Below are 16,665 nucleotides of genomic sequence, written 5' to 3'. Positions count from 1 at the left end.
CGCTCAATTACAAATTCCACCTCCACAAGGAAACTAATTCCACCAGGTGTGACTTGACCTAGTGGGTCTTCTAAATGTATCTGATTCAAAAATCTTCAAAGGCATTCAAAAAATAAATAAACTCAATAAATTTATTTTTTAATTCAGTTTATCTCATCAAAAATCAAGCAATTTTTTTTTTAATCGCCACAAGTTCCTTTGAAGTGGGCTGATTTGATACTGGAATGGATTTCAATAGTCCTAAGTGATTCTCTGCACTAGGAGGTAGAACACCAAAGTGGCGGGGGAGGGAGGATTTGTGGCCTTGTGCAAGGTTGTTACAGATACAGACCCTGGAGCCAAAGTGCCTGCGTTCCAGTCTCACTGCTGCCAAAAATGGTTTGGTGACCTTATCTAACCACTCTGTACCTTGGTTTCCTTATCTGAAAAATGGGCATTAAATGAATCAATAAGTGTAAAGTGTTGAGAATAGTGCCCAGCCCTTACTGCATATAGTAAATGCTAGCTAATAACAATAACTGTAAAATAATATGGTCAGACAAATTTTCTACTCACTAGCCCAAGGACCTTGGGCAAAGAACCAAAGTTTTCTGCAAGCCTCAGTGTTTCCTCCCAGGTAGAATAGATATGATAATAATACTATTTTTCTAATAGGATTGTTGACTTTTAAAGGAAATCATGTATATGCCTTAAATACAGTACCTACAATAAAGTGCTCAAAAAGCTTACTGATATTATTTTATCATTAAGTTATTAAATTATTGTGGGCAAGTTTCAAATAGGTTTGCCCATGCATGACTACAGGAATATTTTCTTCGGCCAAACTCCTGGATTCAAATCCTACCCCCTCCTTTAATAGTGGTACAACCTTGGGGAGGTTACATAGCCTCTCCAAGTAACCTCTCCAAGCTTCAATTTCCTCGTCTATATGGGAATGTATAATAGTACCTATTTTATGAGGTACTTGTCAGGATTAAATGAGCTAATACAAAACTATGAAGCCCTGACACAGTAGCTGTAAGTACTCAATAAATGTAAGCTATTGTTACAATTACTATTGTTCATACAGACCCTAATTTCCCTTCAAAAAGAATTTAAATCTTCAGCTTCTATTTTATCTCCATTCCCTTTACCCCTCCTCTCACCCATAGTACTTGGCTTCTCTCTAAATGCTTGATAATAAACTTCCCAAAGGTAAGAGGGGAAAAAAGTCAAACACAGACCTATACAAATCTGGAAAAATAGTGAATTTCAATTGTTCCAATACAGAAATCTAGAGTGATAATTTCTTTAGGTAAGATTTTAGTATCAAAGGTCCAGGATAGGTGAGAAAAAAACAAACCCTAATTTACCAACAAGTTAGAAGTCACATGAGGAAATCTTGGCTCAGTTCAAGCAATCAACCAGGCCACTAGGGTTAAACAGCATGGCAGAATTAAATAAACATTAAACCAGCCAAGGAACAAATAATTAAGTGACATAAACCAGGGTAGGAGAGAAAGATTCTCTTAACTCCCAAATGAAAGAATGTAAAGAAAAATAAATAAGAAAACAGGTGTGGGCTTCCCTGGAGGCGCAGTGGTTGAGAATCTGCCTGCTAATGCAAGGGACAAGGGTTCGAGCCCTGGTCTGGGAGGATCCCACATGCTGCGGAGCAACTAGGCCCATGAGCCACAACTACTGAGCCTGCGCATCTGGAGCCTGTGCTCCGCAACAAGAGAGGCCGCCATAGTGAGAGGCCCACGCACCTCGATGAAGAGTGGCCCCTGCTTGCCACAACTAGAGAAAGCCCTCGCACAGAAACGAAGACCCAACACAGCAAAAATTAATTAATTAATTAATAAACTCCTACCCCCAACATCTTAAAAAAAAAAAAAGAAAGAAAGAAAAAGAAAACAGGCGTAAGGTGTCATTGATTCAGTTATGTGCTGCTGCTGGGGAATGAATTTTCTCCGAGAACTAAGTGAGAAAGAAAGGAAGACATGGTTGAGAAGGTCAGCAATAAAAGAGCGACTGATAGTAAAGTCAGCCTCTAGACCATGGCAAAGGTGTGTGGGGTGACAACCATGGGCTGTCAGGAATGCCACACCACTGATTTTATACCAGGAGTAGAAAAAACTCACATTTCCCAGAGAAGAATTCTTCCTGTTGGAATGGCTTGTATCACGGGACTCTGCAAGATAGCTTTATCTGCTTAGCAACCGAGTTCTATAAGCCTTCCCTTGTACAGGGCTGAGTTGACCGTTCTTTAGACATAGTCAGCTGAACCTGGTTCTGCTGTCCGTGGGTCAAAAATATTCAAAAACACTCAAATTCCAGAAAGTTCCCAAAAGCAAAACTTGAATTTGCCTTGTGCTGGCAACTATTTACATTGTGTTTACAACTATTTACATAAAATTTACATTGTATTAATTATTATAAGTAATCTAAAGATGATTTAAAGCATATGGAAGGATGTGCACAGATATATGCAAATACTATGCCATTTTATATAAGGGACTTGAGCATTAGATTTTACCTGTGGGGTGCTGGAACCAATCCCTGGCGGACATGTGGATACCTGGATATCAAGGGGCAACTGTACTAGCTAATGATCTCTATAACACCTGTACTGGAGAGGGGCTAGGAGGCCAAAGATGAAAGGGGGGAATCAGAAAAATGGGCTCCACAATAAACAAAGGCACATAAGTGGAGAGCCAGGAGAAAGCAAAAATATAGAGATTTATTTTCTTTTTTATGCCAATATGAGCCTATAAGAAGAGATTAAATCAGCAGTTTCCAATGCTTTTTGTTACTTATTAAAATCCCAAACTAGGCTATGAATCAACAAAAAAAAATAGCTATCATCTTTCACCAGGCTTCATCTTCCCCATTCCTAATCCTTAAATAATGACTTTTAAAATATGAGACTAAATCAATAATTAAGATAGTGAACTCTAGCACTAACGCATTAACTTCCATGACCAAAGCCAGTACAATCTGACTACAGAAGCTGTTTCCTGCACCCCCAGGGCTCCTTGTTAGCCAGCAGAGAAATAGGGGGCACAGAGTGAGAAAGGATTTGACATACAATCAGCAGGAAACAAATTCCTGGTTCATAAATCATCATAAACTGATTTTGAAATTGATGTGAAAGAAACAGAGTTTCTAGACACGCAAGAGGGATGCCACCAGTGATGGGTTCATTTCAGACCCAGCCCCTTGCTGCCAGGCACAGAGGCACATGCATTTCAACAGTCAGGGTGGCCTGAGTCCCATAGCATCAGAAAGCTCGGGGTTTAATGAGAACAATGGGGGCAGAAATCAAACGATTACAATGCTTAAAAAGGTAATTAGAATGCACTTGACTTAAATTTCTCATTAGTTTTGGTTGGGGAATACATGGGTTTGAAGCCTTCCATAACTCAGCAGCTATTTATTGAGCAGGATGTAGTACGGTAGGGCTACTTGAAGTGTGGCTGGGGGCTTGTTAGAAATGCAAATTCTTGGACCCCAGCCCAGACCTATGAAATCATAAACTCTGGAGGTGGGGCTTAGCAATCTCTGGTGTAACAAGCCCTTCAGGGGGTCCTGGTGCAGTCCAAGTTGAGCAGCATTGTGGTCAGCTTATCTGTGAGAAGCCACAGACTTAGGGATCAAGCTTTGGAGTCAGATTCCAGTCCCACTATGTGACTTTGGGGAGTTACTTATCCCCTCTAGGCTTCAGTCTCCTCTTCCACATGGAGTGCTTGGCTCCATACCCACTAAATATCCCTGACATTCATGACATGGGGCCCCAGGTGTGAGTACCCTCACCGCCCCTGACCCTGGCTCTTACAGTCTACAGTAAGAACTTAACAGTTCAGCATAGGGGTTAACACACTTTATCTGTAAAGAGGAAGACAGTAAATATTTAAGGCTTTGCAGGCCATACAGTCTACATGTCAACTTCTCAACTCTGCACACAAAGACACTAAGAAATGAATAAACATGGCTATATTCCAATAAAACTTTATTTAGGGATATCGATATTGGAATTTCATACATTTTCACGTCATTAAATCTTCTTCTTTTGATTTTTTTCAACCATTTTAGAATGCAAAACCCATTCTTAACTAGCACAATATAGATATATAACAGGCAGCAGGCCAGATTTGGTCCAAGGGCTGTTAGTTTGCGGACCTTGGTCTAGTGTTCTTGCATATTGTTAAGCAATATGAACCAGTTTCCTCATCTGACAGATGAAAGTAATAATACCCATCCTGCAATCTTGTTGTGGGATAATAAATACCTGTAAAATATCTGGCAGGCTACCTGCCAGAGAGAAGGCACCCGGCAAAGGGTACCTGCTGTCATTATTACAATGAAATGTTCATCGCATGAAAAAATGCTAACACTGATTCAGGAAGACTAGGTGGAACCAGGCAGGAGTACAATGCAGAAGGACAGGCAAGCAAGACAGAGCTGCAGGTTTACAAATCGATTTGCTCTAAGCACCATTGGACATATGTCTATTAGCATATTGCTGACTTTATAGACACAAATAAACAGTCAAAAAGTAAGCAAACTGGGGCTTCCCTGGTGGCGCAGTGGTTAAGAGTCCGCCTGCCTATGCAGGGGACACAGGTTCGTGCCCCAGTCCGGGAAGATCCCACATGCCGCAGAGCAGCTGGGCCCGTGAGCCACGGCCGCTGAGCCTGCACGTCCGGAGCCTGTGCTCTGCAACGGGAGAGGCCACAACAGTGAGAGGCCCGCGTACCGCAAAAAAAAATAAATTAATAAATAAGCAAACTGTAGAAAGGAACTCCAATCACCTCTCCTGACTTGAAAGAAGACATGTGGTTTATTCTGGATGTCTAAATTGCTGCCATATGTGTACCTCCCTCCTAGAGCAAAGGAACTATTCAAATAAAAGTGTATAAAGTCTGTCTCTGATCTCAAAGCCTCCAGGAGTTCACATGACCACACTGAGACCAAAGCAGCACTCTCCTGGGAGAATTCACAGCTGCTCAACATCTGGGGGGCCAATCAGGCTCAGAATATGGAAAAGCTTAGGACTCCATTTCAGATGAAATCTCAAGCGCTCATCAAATGCTCAAATGTGTATCCCTGTGTCTGGCACTCATTACTTGCTCTTCATTTGCTTTTTCTTTGGGTGCCAAGAGTCTGACGAACAGAGGTGTCCTCCCCTTCTGATCCCTACCCTGTAGGCAATCCTTTCCCCCAGGTCCCCTTACAGTGTTCTCATTGCCTCTAAGTGTAGCAGTCTCTTCTGGTGCTAAGGATGACTACCTGCATGAACACGATGTCCTATACAGTAGCCACTATCCACATTTGGCTGTCGAGCCCTTGAAACATGGCTGGTGTGACTGAGGAACCACATTTTTTATTTCATTTTATTTTCTTTAATTTACATTTAAAACCTGATACTCGATACAACTCTTGGAAAACTTTTAAGCACTCTGGAGCAACTTAGACATGTGAATCTACTTTTTTCAACTGTACATTTTATAAAATCTAAATAGAGATCAAGTATTTGTGATGAAAATTTAGCATCCGAATTGAAATATGCTGTGATGGCAAAACATATACAGAATTTTGAAGACTCGTGAAAAAAGAATATAAATAGCTCATTCGTAAGTTGATATTGATTACATATTGACACGAAAATGTTTTGGATATATTGTGCTAAATAAAATATATTATTGGGCTTCCCTGGTGGCGCAGTGGTTGGGAGTCCGCCTGCCAATGCAGAGGACGCGGGTTCGTGCCCCGGTCTGGGAGGATCCCTCAGGCTGCGGAGCGGCTGGGCCCGTGAGCCATGGCCGCTGAGCTTTGCGCGTCCAGAGCCTGTGCTCCGTGGCGGGGCGGGGCCACAGCGGTGAGAGGCCTGCGTACCGCAAAAACAACAACAACAAAAAATATATATATATATATAATTAAGTAAATTCTGCCTACTTGTTTTTGCTTTTTTATTTATTTATTTTTTTGCTTTCTTTTTAATGTGGCTCTTAGAAATGTAAAATCCTGGACTGCACTGTTACAGAGCATTAAATAAAAGTATTATTGTCATTACTCAAACTCATCACAAAGCTGGAATCAGAGTCTGTGTAGCTCTGACCTCTGCAAGCCACAGTCCTCTTCCTGCCCACACTGTAGAGAACAGCCCTTCTTTCCTGGTTACCATTTTCCCTGATTGGTAAGGCAAGCCCTTCACAGAGAGAGACCTTCACATCTCTTTCTTTAGTCAGGCACACGGTTGGGGCCAAGAATAACAAACAACAATACCAGGAATCGTAGCCCTGCTCTCCACAGGTGGGTATTCCACTTGTCCCAAGGAGGAGAATTGTCCCAGGACAGTTGCTTGCTCATTCCAATCCTTAAAATCTAAGATGAGCTCCACACGCACATTTTAATCGCACATTATGACTCATTCCCATGCAGGACACACACGTTTTACTTCCAATTCCCTCGTGGTCATGGTCTTCTCAGAGCAAGATGCAAATAGAGCTTTCATAACTGACCAAAGTTTTTATTTTGTGTCTGGTAAATGCACAGCTAATAAATTCCCTAGGAAACACAATAGCCTTTGAAATTAGAGAGAAATCCCTTCCAGAAAAGGCTTTTACATGCAAGAGTTTTCAAACCTCAATAAATACTAAGATACGATTGAATGAATGTGGGCGCACACTTATATTTACTATGTATATGTAGAGAAACACACATTTTTTTACACAAACACTAGAATGACTTAAGTACAGGACCTCTCTTTGAGTCTCCACCCCTCCACATCACACAGGAAATGAGAGACAGGCCTGGAGATATGGGGTGTGGGCAAAAGGCTCTCTGAAAATGTTACCTACCCCAAGGCTGCTGTTTATTGAAGTCCCTGGATGCCCTAGGCCAAGATCTTTGATTTACTGACTTTAAATCAAGTTAAAATCAGAAGCAGGGCCTACTCTTAAATTTGAGTTGAGGAAGAAAGAAAACAACAGTGAAAGCACAGATAATCTCTTCACCGCATTTGAGCCATTTTCTTTACCTTCCTGCTGACACACCTTGACAAAGCTGCTAACAAGGAAAGGAATTAACCAATTTGGAGTTTAGCTCCTCTCCCTTTCCAGGCTCTGGTGGAAGTGCTAATTGGCAGTAAAACACATAAAAGGTGTACATCAGAGTGGCCAGGGACCAACAGGATCTGGATAATCCATAAATTGAACAATGACCCTTTTAATAACCAGGATCTAACTGCAGCTTTCTGTAATGGGATCCTGGTAACACTTGTAAATCTACTCTGTTCAATTAGAAAAATGCCTTTCTCCACTTTTCCCAGAATCCAGGAAATAGAGAACTCATCCAGTTCCCAACCCTCAGGCATAAGCATGTGTAAAATTCTCAGAAATAGCTGAATATGTTCCTCCTGGGGAGGAGATATCATAACTTTCCCCAGTCATCTGCTGGAAAGCTTAATGGGTTCCCTCTGCTTGCCTCAAATCTAAACTTTTTTTCTCCCACCAGCCCCAAGAAAGGTTTCCTTGATTCAAGCTGTTCTCTAATTATTAATGATACCAATAATAGTTTTGCCACATGTGTACTAGTGCATTCTGCTTTACAAAGTGCATTCACAAACTTTATCTCTTTTGGATTCCAACACTGCCCCAGGGGGGATGCTCGCTGGGAAGCCTGAAGCTTATATAATCTGTGGGTCTCTTTAAGAAAATGAATATAAATTATAAATACAAACATGCCAGAACCTCTTCCCAGAGCCTTGAAGGGGCCCTGAAGCTTAGCCTAAGGGTAAACCTAACTCTATCATTCCGCTCCTTCACTCCCACCTTCAAAGGGACTTGGGGGTTTCTCAGGAAAGAAGGCTGTGGTCATGTGACTTGCCCAGGATCAAAAGGCTGTTAGTGTTAGAGGCAGACTTAGAACCTTCTTATTTCCCCAGTCTCTGTGGCCCCTCTATATCCTCTAGTTCCTCTGTCACAAAGGAAATTCTGAGGAAGGAACAAATAAAAATAACACAGCTAAAAGAGAGCTCTATCAGGAGATTGTTAGGAAGCTGTCTAGACTCAAAAGATGGTAAAATAAACTCAAAGCACCTATAAACATTCACTGAATTGGCACTGAAGGTAAAATACACACTACAACACTACCCAGAGCCTGAGTCAACCCCACCTTCACCACTTACTAACCATGACCTGGGGCAAGTTAGTTTGCTTCTCGGAACCTCAGTATCTTCATTTGTAATAAAAGTTTACGTGAGATGATACATGTAAAGCACTCAGCCCAGGACCCAGCCTGAACACACTAGGTGTTCAATAAAGAACAACTGCTATTGCTGCTGTTCTTCTCAATTCATCCAAAAAGCAAAGCTTTTTACACAAGCAACTCATTCCCCAAAGTGTGCTAATAGAATTTGCAAAACCATCTGCTCAGTCACAATAAGCCCAAAAATTAGGCAGGGCAGCTACTGAGACTTCAGCATTCTTTGGGCAGCAGAAAGAAATGTCATAGCAGATTTATTAAACAAAGTGCCTTGTCTATTCTACTTGCTGGGGTTATCGTAGAGTTTCAGGTTTGCAATCTGTGTACCTGTGAAGTTTCTGTGGCTTTCCAGTCTCAGTGAAGCCATATTCTTTTCCAATCCTTTGAAACCTCATATAGTTTGAGAACCACAAATTGTGGTGGGGATGCTGAGGTCTGTTGTTTGTTTTTTGCTTTTGCTTTTTTTGTTTCTATTAACCCAGGGAACCGAAATGATCATGACAAAAGATACTCTTATACTTTTCTTCTTTCTTCTTTCCAGTCCAGGTCTCTCTTCTCCCTCCCTCTATATTTCAAATTGGCTCCAGATTTTATGAGAAGCCCTAACAGATCTAAAAGAAACAAACTGAGAAGGAACTTAAGGAGAAAACTAATTGATAAACTCTAATCTGCTTGCTTATGCTAGAGTGAAAAATCCACGCATGTTTAAGAAGAATTAGGCTGCTCCTAGAGGAGACCAGGTTAGGCTGTTGTCTGTAAGTAGCATCTCAAAAAAATTAAATCATTTATACATTCAACATTTAGGAAACACTTTACTGTGAGTCAGACTAGTTGCTATGGATATCAAGTTGAATAAGACAAGGCCTTTTCTGCCCCCAAGATTCAATTAGGTAACTACCAACACCACCACTACTCGTATACTCACTAGGTATACCTTTCTTCTCATTGAGTCTGTAATCTTACTTAGGGCAAGAACAGTATTCATTTACATATGCTTAGTAAACACTAGCTGATAGACCTACTAAAGGCCCCTGTGCTATATGAGTTCATAGTAAAACAAAAGAGTTGAGCTTATTTACAGTACAGGGTAATACTTGCTGCTACAGAGACAAGAACCAAACCATGGAGCCACAGAGGAAGCCTGAGGCAGGGGAAGACTTGACCACAGATGTGATGCTGAAATAGGAGTTGAAAGATAAATTGAACTCTCAGTGGAGGAAAAGTGATAGCAGAGGGAATTTCCTGCAGAGAGAACAGCATGTACAATTACAACTAATACCTAATAATTATCAAGGACTTATTATGTGTCAGGTTCTGTTCTGTAGAAATTAGCTCACTTATTCCTCATAACCTTAAGAAGTAGGCACTGTTTTTGCTCCCATTTCACAGATGAGGAAACTGAGGCTTAGAGATTTCACTGCTGGAACAGGTTGGTCTGACATCAAAGACCAGGCTTTCAATCCCTGTGCTATACTACAAAGGCACAGAGCCACGAAAGGAGGTTCTATATCTGCAGACTTGGAATTCATTTAGTTAAGTGTCTAGATCATGAGGAAGGGAGTAGTAGGTGGTGAGGCCAGATATGTGGGCAGGGGCCAGATTCTGAAGGAACTTGAATGCCAAGCTAAACAGCTGGGTTTACCCTGCAGGGCCTGGGGAGCCAAGACAAGCAGTTAAGCCTACAAATGGCTTGATCAGCACTGCACTTCTGCACCATAATCTGAGAGTGATGTGGAAGATGGGCGAGATTACGAGGCGCCTGAAGGAAAGGAGGCTATTTCAAAAGACAGACCGAATACTAGGCTCTAGACAAGGCAGAGGTGATAGGGATAGAGAATAATGGGCATATTTGAGAGATTTCCTGAGACAGAATTGATGCAGTATGGTGAAGGATTAGATCTGGGGCAGTGGGGGAAAAGTAAATAAGAAGACACCAAGTCCATAACTTGATATCAACATTCATCAAATTTCCCATCAATCAAGACCAATGTAGGGACTTCCCTGGTGGTCCAGTGGTTAAGACTCCATGCTTCCACTGCAGGGGCACGGGTTTGACCCCTGGTCCAGGAACTAAGGTCCAGCCAAAAAAGCAAAAAAAAAAAAAGGATCAATGTCATACGAGGACAGGTGACTGGTAGAGAAGATAACAGCAGCTTAGTCATGCACCTACTGTGTTATTGTCTAACTACTCCAAGTTCCTAAGTATCATTAACCTGGCAAAACCATAATCTTCTCCAAGGCAGAAATAAGTGTCTGTGTCCACATGTTCACTCAGTTTCCATTTCAGTACTGAATCCAAAAAAAAACCTTAATACAGTTCACTAAATATGTGTTAAATGTCAAAGGTATACGTGATACTGTTCTCAAAAAAGTACCTGCTGACCAAAGGTAGAAATCATAAAAGAAAATACAAACAGCTTTTATTATATAAAATACTAAAGTATCTGTAATTTATAAGAGAAGAAAAACAAATGACTTCTATAAATTTAAGCTTTATTTCACTAATAACCAAATAAATACAAATGAAATATCTTTCTTGTCTACCAAATTTTGAAGACTTTTAAAACACCCCATGCAAAGAGACTGTCCCTTGACTTCATTATTCACAATGGCACAGCTCCCCAGGAGGGCTGCCTAACCAGGAGCATGGCAAGAAATGAACCTATTAAGACTTGAGGTTGTTTTTTCTGCAGTAAACTAGCCTATCCTAACTAATGTGCAGATATTCCCATTTAACCCCTAGAATAACCCATTGAGGAATGCATGATCATCTCCATTTTAGAAACTGAGGCAGTGAAATCAAGAAACTTGCTTATGGTTACACAATTAGTAAGTGGTGGAGCCATAATTAAAATCCACATATTTCTGGCTTCAAAGCCCATGCAACGTGGAGTAAGTATGTATTCCACAATTAAATGATTATTGAGGTAATCATTATTCTGTTATGAGAACCAGCTCTACACATGGGCAGAATGGGCCCTTACCACGCACAATACCTTGAGGGGATATTCTGTATGCCCCAAAAGACCACCATTTGCTGCCATGGTATAGGCTCCTCTTCTTAGCTAGTCAAAGATTCCTATTTAGGGTCACTATTGTTTAGGCAATAATGATACTTTAATCAACCTCTTTGTATCTCGGGATAATAAGATCTACCTCAAAAATCTGCTGAGAAGAGTAGATTTTGCCCACAGAATAAAGTTGACCCTGACTCAAAAGTTATCCTTCTAAAACACAAGCTTCATCACAGTAAATCATATTCAGTCTTCAAAACACAGCTCCAAATCATAAGTAGGAACCCTATCCTAATTATCCAATTAGAGGGTTCATTGCTTTCTCCCTCCATGCTTCTGTTATGCCTTCCACAGGCCTATTATTCTTCCCATTGTAACACATTCATTTACTTTTCCATCCCCCTTACTATACTGTAAGCCAGTGGAGAATGGAGTCAATGGCCTATGCATCTTGTGATACCAACACCAATACGGCAGAAAATATTTCATTAAAAACAACAACAACAGTATATCATTTTACCCTCACAAAACCCTATCAGGCATTCTACAACTTGGGCAAATTGAGGTTGCAAGTTGCAGTGACTATCTAAAATCATATGCAGGAGAAAAAGCTTGCACTGAACCCAGGTCTCTGGACTCTCCACTCCACCATGCATGGCCTTTCAAAGACAAGGGGAAAAGGCCCACCAGAGGCCATCAAGACCATCACTGCACAAAGGTACTTTGTTTCTCAAAGGTGGTAAGGACTCTGAACGGTATTAGGGCATCTTAGAAAGTCATCATCTGGGAAAGTACAGAGTTAAAATATAAAGAAGGTTGGCAGATCTGGGTCTAAGTCCAGGCTCACTCTGTCCTTAACCCTGTTCCCTTGGGCAAATCTCTTAAGCTTGGGAGCCTCAGCTTCCCCATCTGTAAAATGAGGTTTTAAACAATGATACTCACCTTACAGGGTTTGATGTAAGACCAAGAGTTATATTATATGAAACGGGCTGAGGATATAGTAAAGATTAATTAAATTGTAGTTATTATTATATGTGAGGAAAAAATAGCACCTATTGAATGCCTGTGCCACAAAGTATTTTTCATATATTATTTCATCCACAGTAACCCTGTGGAGTATTACAACCCTGAGGTGCTATTACTTTAATTTTATATTGAGGAAACTGAGACTCAGAGACATTTAAGTAGCTTATCCAAGGTCACGCAGGTAGCACTTGGCAGAGCCTGCATTCAGACCAAGGTCTTTCTGAGTCCAAAGCCTTTGCTCTTTGCAGTTTACCTGTCTGCACCCCAGATTAGTTTCAGCGGAGAAAAAAATAAAGGAGGAATCAGATATGCCCCAAATGTCTGAGGTCAGTGTGAGGGGCTGGAAAGGGAAGGAATGGTTGGATCAGATTCACTTGTAGCTTGGGATGTGTATTAAAAATGTTTGGAACATGTGCAAGATGAGGCAGGGGAGAAATCAAAAGGGAAGAAGACAGCCAACAATAAATGTCACGCTCCTCAACTTCTCTTTCAGTTAATAACACAATAAATAGTAGAGATGACTCATCTTCATATTTCAGTCCTTGGGCTAGGAGTCTCCAAGGTAAAAATCCCATATGGAAATACCAAGGTATTATTTCCTCTTGATCTTGCTACCATTATGTCCCAGAAAATGTTCTGAAACCAAACAAAGGAAGTTCAGAAAAATCACAGGAAATACCTCATCTCCTTTACTCTAAGAAATGGAAACAAACTCTACTAGGTTAGTCTCTTACTTGCACCATTAACACCAAGGCATGTTGGAAGAGGATTCAGGTAACTAATACAGCAGTAGATGGCTTCAAATCATCCTACAGAAAAGTAAATGCTCTTTCACAATAGCACAACCAAAACACTTGATTTCTGGTGTTTTCCTCTGTCACACACGGCTCTCCCAAACTCGGAACAAACAGGCCTTTCGTTCCCAGTCAAGGCCCAGGAAACTTTCATGCTGTGAATGTTTTTGGTTCATGCAGTCAGGTTAGGCACGAGTAGAAACAGTAGTCAGAAAAACAAACAAACAAACAAACTCCCTATGGAATAAAAAGTTCTCAAGTGAGGCACTCGTACCAAGTTGTCCCACCTGATGCCACAAGAACCCAGAAAGATGCTCAGTCCAGGCTAAGAACACACTTGGAGAAAGAAAACTCAACAAAGAAGGGGTGGCTGAACAGACTCTGATAGGGAGTGAAATAATTTTGTCTGTTTATGAGCAAAAGGGAGGTTTGTCTGTTTAAATTTATAAGCAAAAGGAAGGCTTGAAATTCTCGACTAATAAATACACCCTCTTGTGAACTTTTCCGAAGTAGAGCTAACAGCATATAGAGTTAGCAGATCTCACAGAAAACTCATTCCTAAGGGAATACCTGTAAACTCTGAAGTTTCTATCTTCATACGATCAAATGTTCGGTAGAACTCCCTCTGCACTCTCACCCCCATTCAAAGCGCTGTACCCCTCAGCACCAATAACCCATGTCCAGCCTTTCCTTTTCTCTGCGTGGCCCCAGAAAGGCCTCAGGCAACAGAGCCGCGGGACTCGCGGGCGCACCCCTCCCCTCCCTGCCATCCCCATTATTCGGCACACAGCCCTGCTCTCCCCTGGAGCCAACAGTCTGCAGCTCCTTCAATGCAGGCGCGAGAAGCAGGAATGGTCGGAAGAGAAGCCGTGCCAGCTGCATGTTTCAGAATCTCCCTCCCTATGCATTTGCCAAACGAACAAAAAGAAAAGCAACGCCAGGAAAAGACAACTGAGATGAGGATGCCGTGGGACCGCGGCTGGCTCCACGCCTCTTAGCAGCAGGAGGCTGCCCAACCACGCGTCCAAGCCATAGATGCGAGTCGTTACCTTCAGGATGCAGGCCATGGCGCTCCGCCGGCCCTCCTGCCACCGAGCAGCGGGGCGCCTGGGTCAGGGGCAGTCCAGGCGACAGGCTGGAGGTTGGTACCGCTGCAGGACCGCTCCAGCCCACATTCCCGCAGATCCAAATAAGGGGACCGCGGTGAGAGCTGCGCGGGCACAGGCCCCGCCCCCCGAGTCGTGGGCCCGCCCCCGGCCCCGTCCACTGGCTGGCGACCCGCGGGACCCCGCCCCCCAGGTCACGTGCCATCCCGGGCGCCGGCGGCTGCCCCTCGGTGCTTGCTACTTTTTCTTTTCTCTTTTTTTTTCTGTAAACGTTCTGTAGTTCATTGTATATAAAGTCGCTCAACAGCAGGCAGGAATCTGGGTCCCGCTGGGAAGAGAAAGTGGCCTTTTCTTCTCCTCCATTCGGTCTCCCCTAACAGATCAGCGAACTCCTAGCAGACACTTCACACTTTTTAATTCAGTGGGTTTGGAATCACCCCTCCACAGGCTTTGGGTACATCAAAGGATTCTTCAAAAGTAGCAAACAAAATTCTCCCTGAGCTGTTTAAGGAAAGAGCCTTCGCTCTGCTTAAAGACTCTGTGATGGCCTTACCTAAAAATAATTTGCCATTAAAAGGGAGCACAGCGGGCTTCCCTGGTGGCGCAGTGGTTGAGAGTCCGCTGGCAGATGCAGCGGACATAGGTTCGTGCCCCGGTCCGGGAAGATCCCACATGCCGCGGAGCGGCTGGGCCCGTGAGCCATGGCCGCCGAGCCTGCGCGTCCGGAGCCTGTGCTCCGGCAACGGGAGAGGCCACAACAGTGAGAGGCCCAAGTACTTGAAAATTTAAAAAAAAAAAAAAAAAGGAGCACAAATACAAATACCTATCCCCGAAAGATGCCGTGAGCCGTATACCGTGTATGATATGTTTTGTTTGTAAGTACACACACACATGTATGTATGTGTGTGTATATATAATGCATTGCTCGTTCCTGCTTTAAGCTTCTGTGTTTGTGAAAAAATGTGTGTATACATAAATATACTGTAAATAGCATATATGTGTATATGAAAATATAGTATATTCTCATATATACATTAATTGTATAATTAATATATAAATTGTGTGCGTGTGTGTGTGTGCACGGGCGGTCGCGCACATGCACAGGACTTAGCTCTTTCCTGCAACAAGTTTAGAATTTGATGAATTTTGTTGCAACTTCAGTAACAAGGTTAGATCTACACATTCCTATTAGGACTGGAAACCCAGAGAGGCCATTTTTCACCATCCAACCTGAACTCTCTGATGCTAAAACACAGGGTGATGTAGGAGGTCAACCTAAGAAGCAGGTGGCCTGTGAGAAGACATGTTGTGGGTCCTCGCCACCTCTCCTCAACAAACCCTCTTTCCTTGTTGAGTGAAAATCAACAAGGAAAGCCCAATTCCCCAGCAAGAGCTGACTAAGAGAAGCAGAATTATTTCTATAACGAAAGTAACATCACACACATAGCAGAAAAAGGGAGAGACCGTCCGTCCTGTGTACATACACAGATCTCCACCACTTGGTCTGTCAGAGAAATCTAAAAACCAGGCCCAAAATATTTACCCAAGAGGTTTCACTTGCTGGAAGCCCAGTCTAGTTTGCCTCCGTGGAGTCAGGAAAAGCACTGCGGGCTGCCGGTGGTGGCTGTGGCGTCATGAGATTGGCTCACAAACCGCAAAGCAGAAACCTCGGCTTTCAAGAGATCTGGTGTTTTCTTGATGAGAACACGCAGAATCCTGGGAGAGCAGGAGGAACCTCGGGAAAGGGTGGAGGCTGGGCTGTGGAGGAACTGCCTGCTCCCAAGGGAAGCTCCTCTTCTCAGTCTCGCTGAGGGACCACACTCTGCTTTCCCACTCCTTCCTCCAGCCCCGCCATCTGCTTCAGAGATCTACTGTGTTTTCAGGAAGAACTCCTTGATCATGACTGCATATTTCAAACCACTACTTTAGCTCAGTCTCTAGTGGGTCAGTATTTCATCCATTTATGAATTCAATAAACCTTTATTGAGCTGCTACTGAAAGAATAAATCTTTTTTTGAGCTACCACTAACTGGAGGAGGAAACCTTTATGGAAGTACTACAGGACCTATCGGAGATGAGAGCATGATTTCCGTGGTCTCTAACATCAGTTGAGGTTCAGCCAAGTGGGAAAGATGAGAGATACATGATAAAATAACAAGGTAAGGTCCTTAACCAAAGTGGAAGCAAAGCTCTAAGGAAAGAAGGACTGAGCCTGACAGGGTGGCAGGTGGGAAGGGCAAGGGTGAGCAGAGCTCTCTTTCTCCATCCAGAAGGTCTGCAGGTCTGGGAGACAACATGGCAGAATCCAGCGAGCAACCCCGCTGAGCATTTCCTTGCTGGGTGACCTTGATTAATCTTCTTAACCTCTCTTTAATCCTTAGTTTATTTAATAATATATAATTCCTTGTGAGAATTAAATAAGATAATGCTTGTAAATCCACTTACCTCACTCTCTGGCACTATGAACATTCTCAAAAT

At 42.6% G+C, this 16,665-nt stretch overlaps 1 protein-coding gene across 8 annotated transcripts in view; it reads right to left on the bottom strand.

Moving 5' to 3' along the window:
- The window catches only part of ST6GALNAC3 (ST6 N-acetylgalactosaminide alpha-2,6-sialyltransferase 3), a 595,740-nt gene extending 581,472 nt beyond the window's left edge, over positions 1–14,268 (bottom strand). For all 8 annotated transcript variants that reach the window (XR_004345944.1, XM_032606607.1, XM_032606587.1 and 5 more), the window contains exon 1: positions 14,131–14,268. Coding sequence is in view for 7 of the 8 variants with exons in the window: in XM_032606607.1 (XP_032462498.1) it covers positions 14,131–14,148 (18 nt within the window). In the remaining variant the exon portion in view is untranslated. The remainder of the gene's footprint in view (positions 1–14,130) is intronic.
- Between the last annotated feature and the right edge of the window lie 2,397 nt (positions 14,269–16,665).

This window comes from Phocoena sinus, chromosome 1 (assembly GCF_008692025.1).
Source record: "Phocoena sinus isolate mPhoSin1 chromosome 1, mPhoSin1.pri, whole genome shotgun sequence".
Lineage (NCBI taxonomy): Eukaryota > Metazoa > Chordata > Mammalia > Artiodactyla > Phocoenidae > Phocoena > Phocoena sinus.
This window is presented reverse-complemented; position numbering and strand designations above follow the sequence as displayed.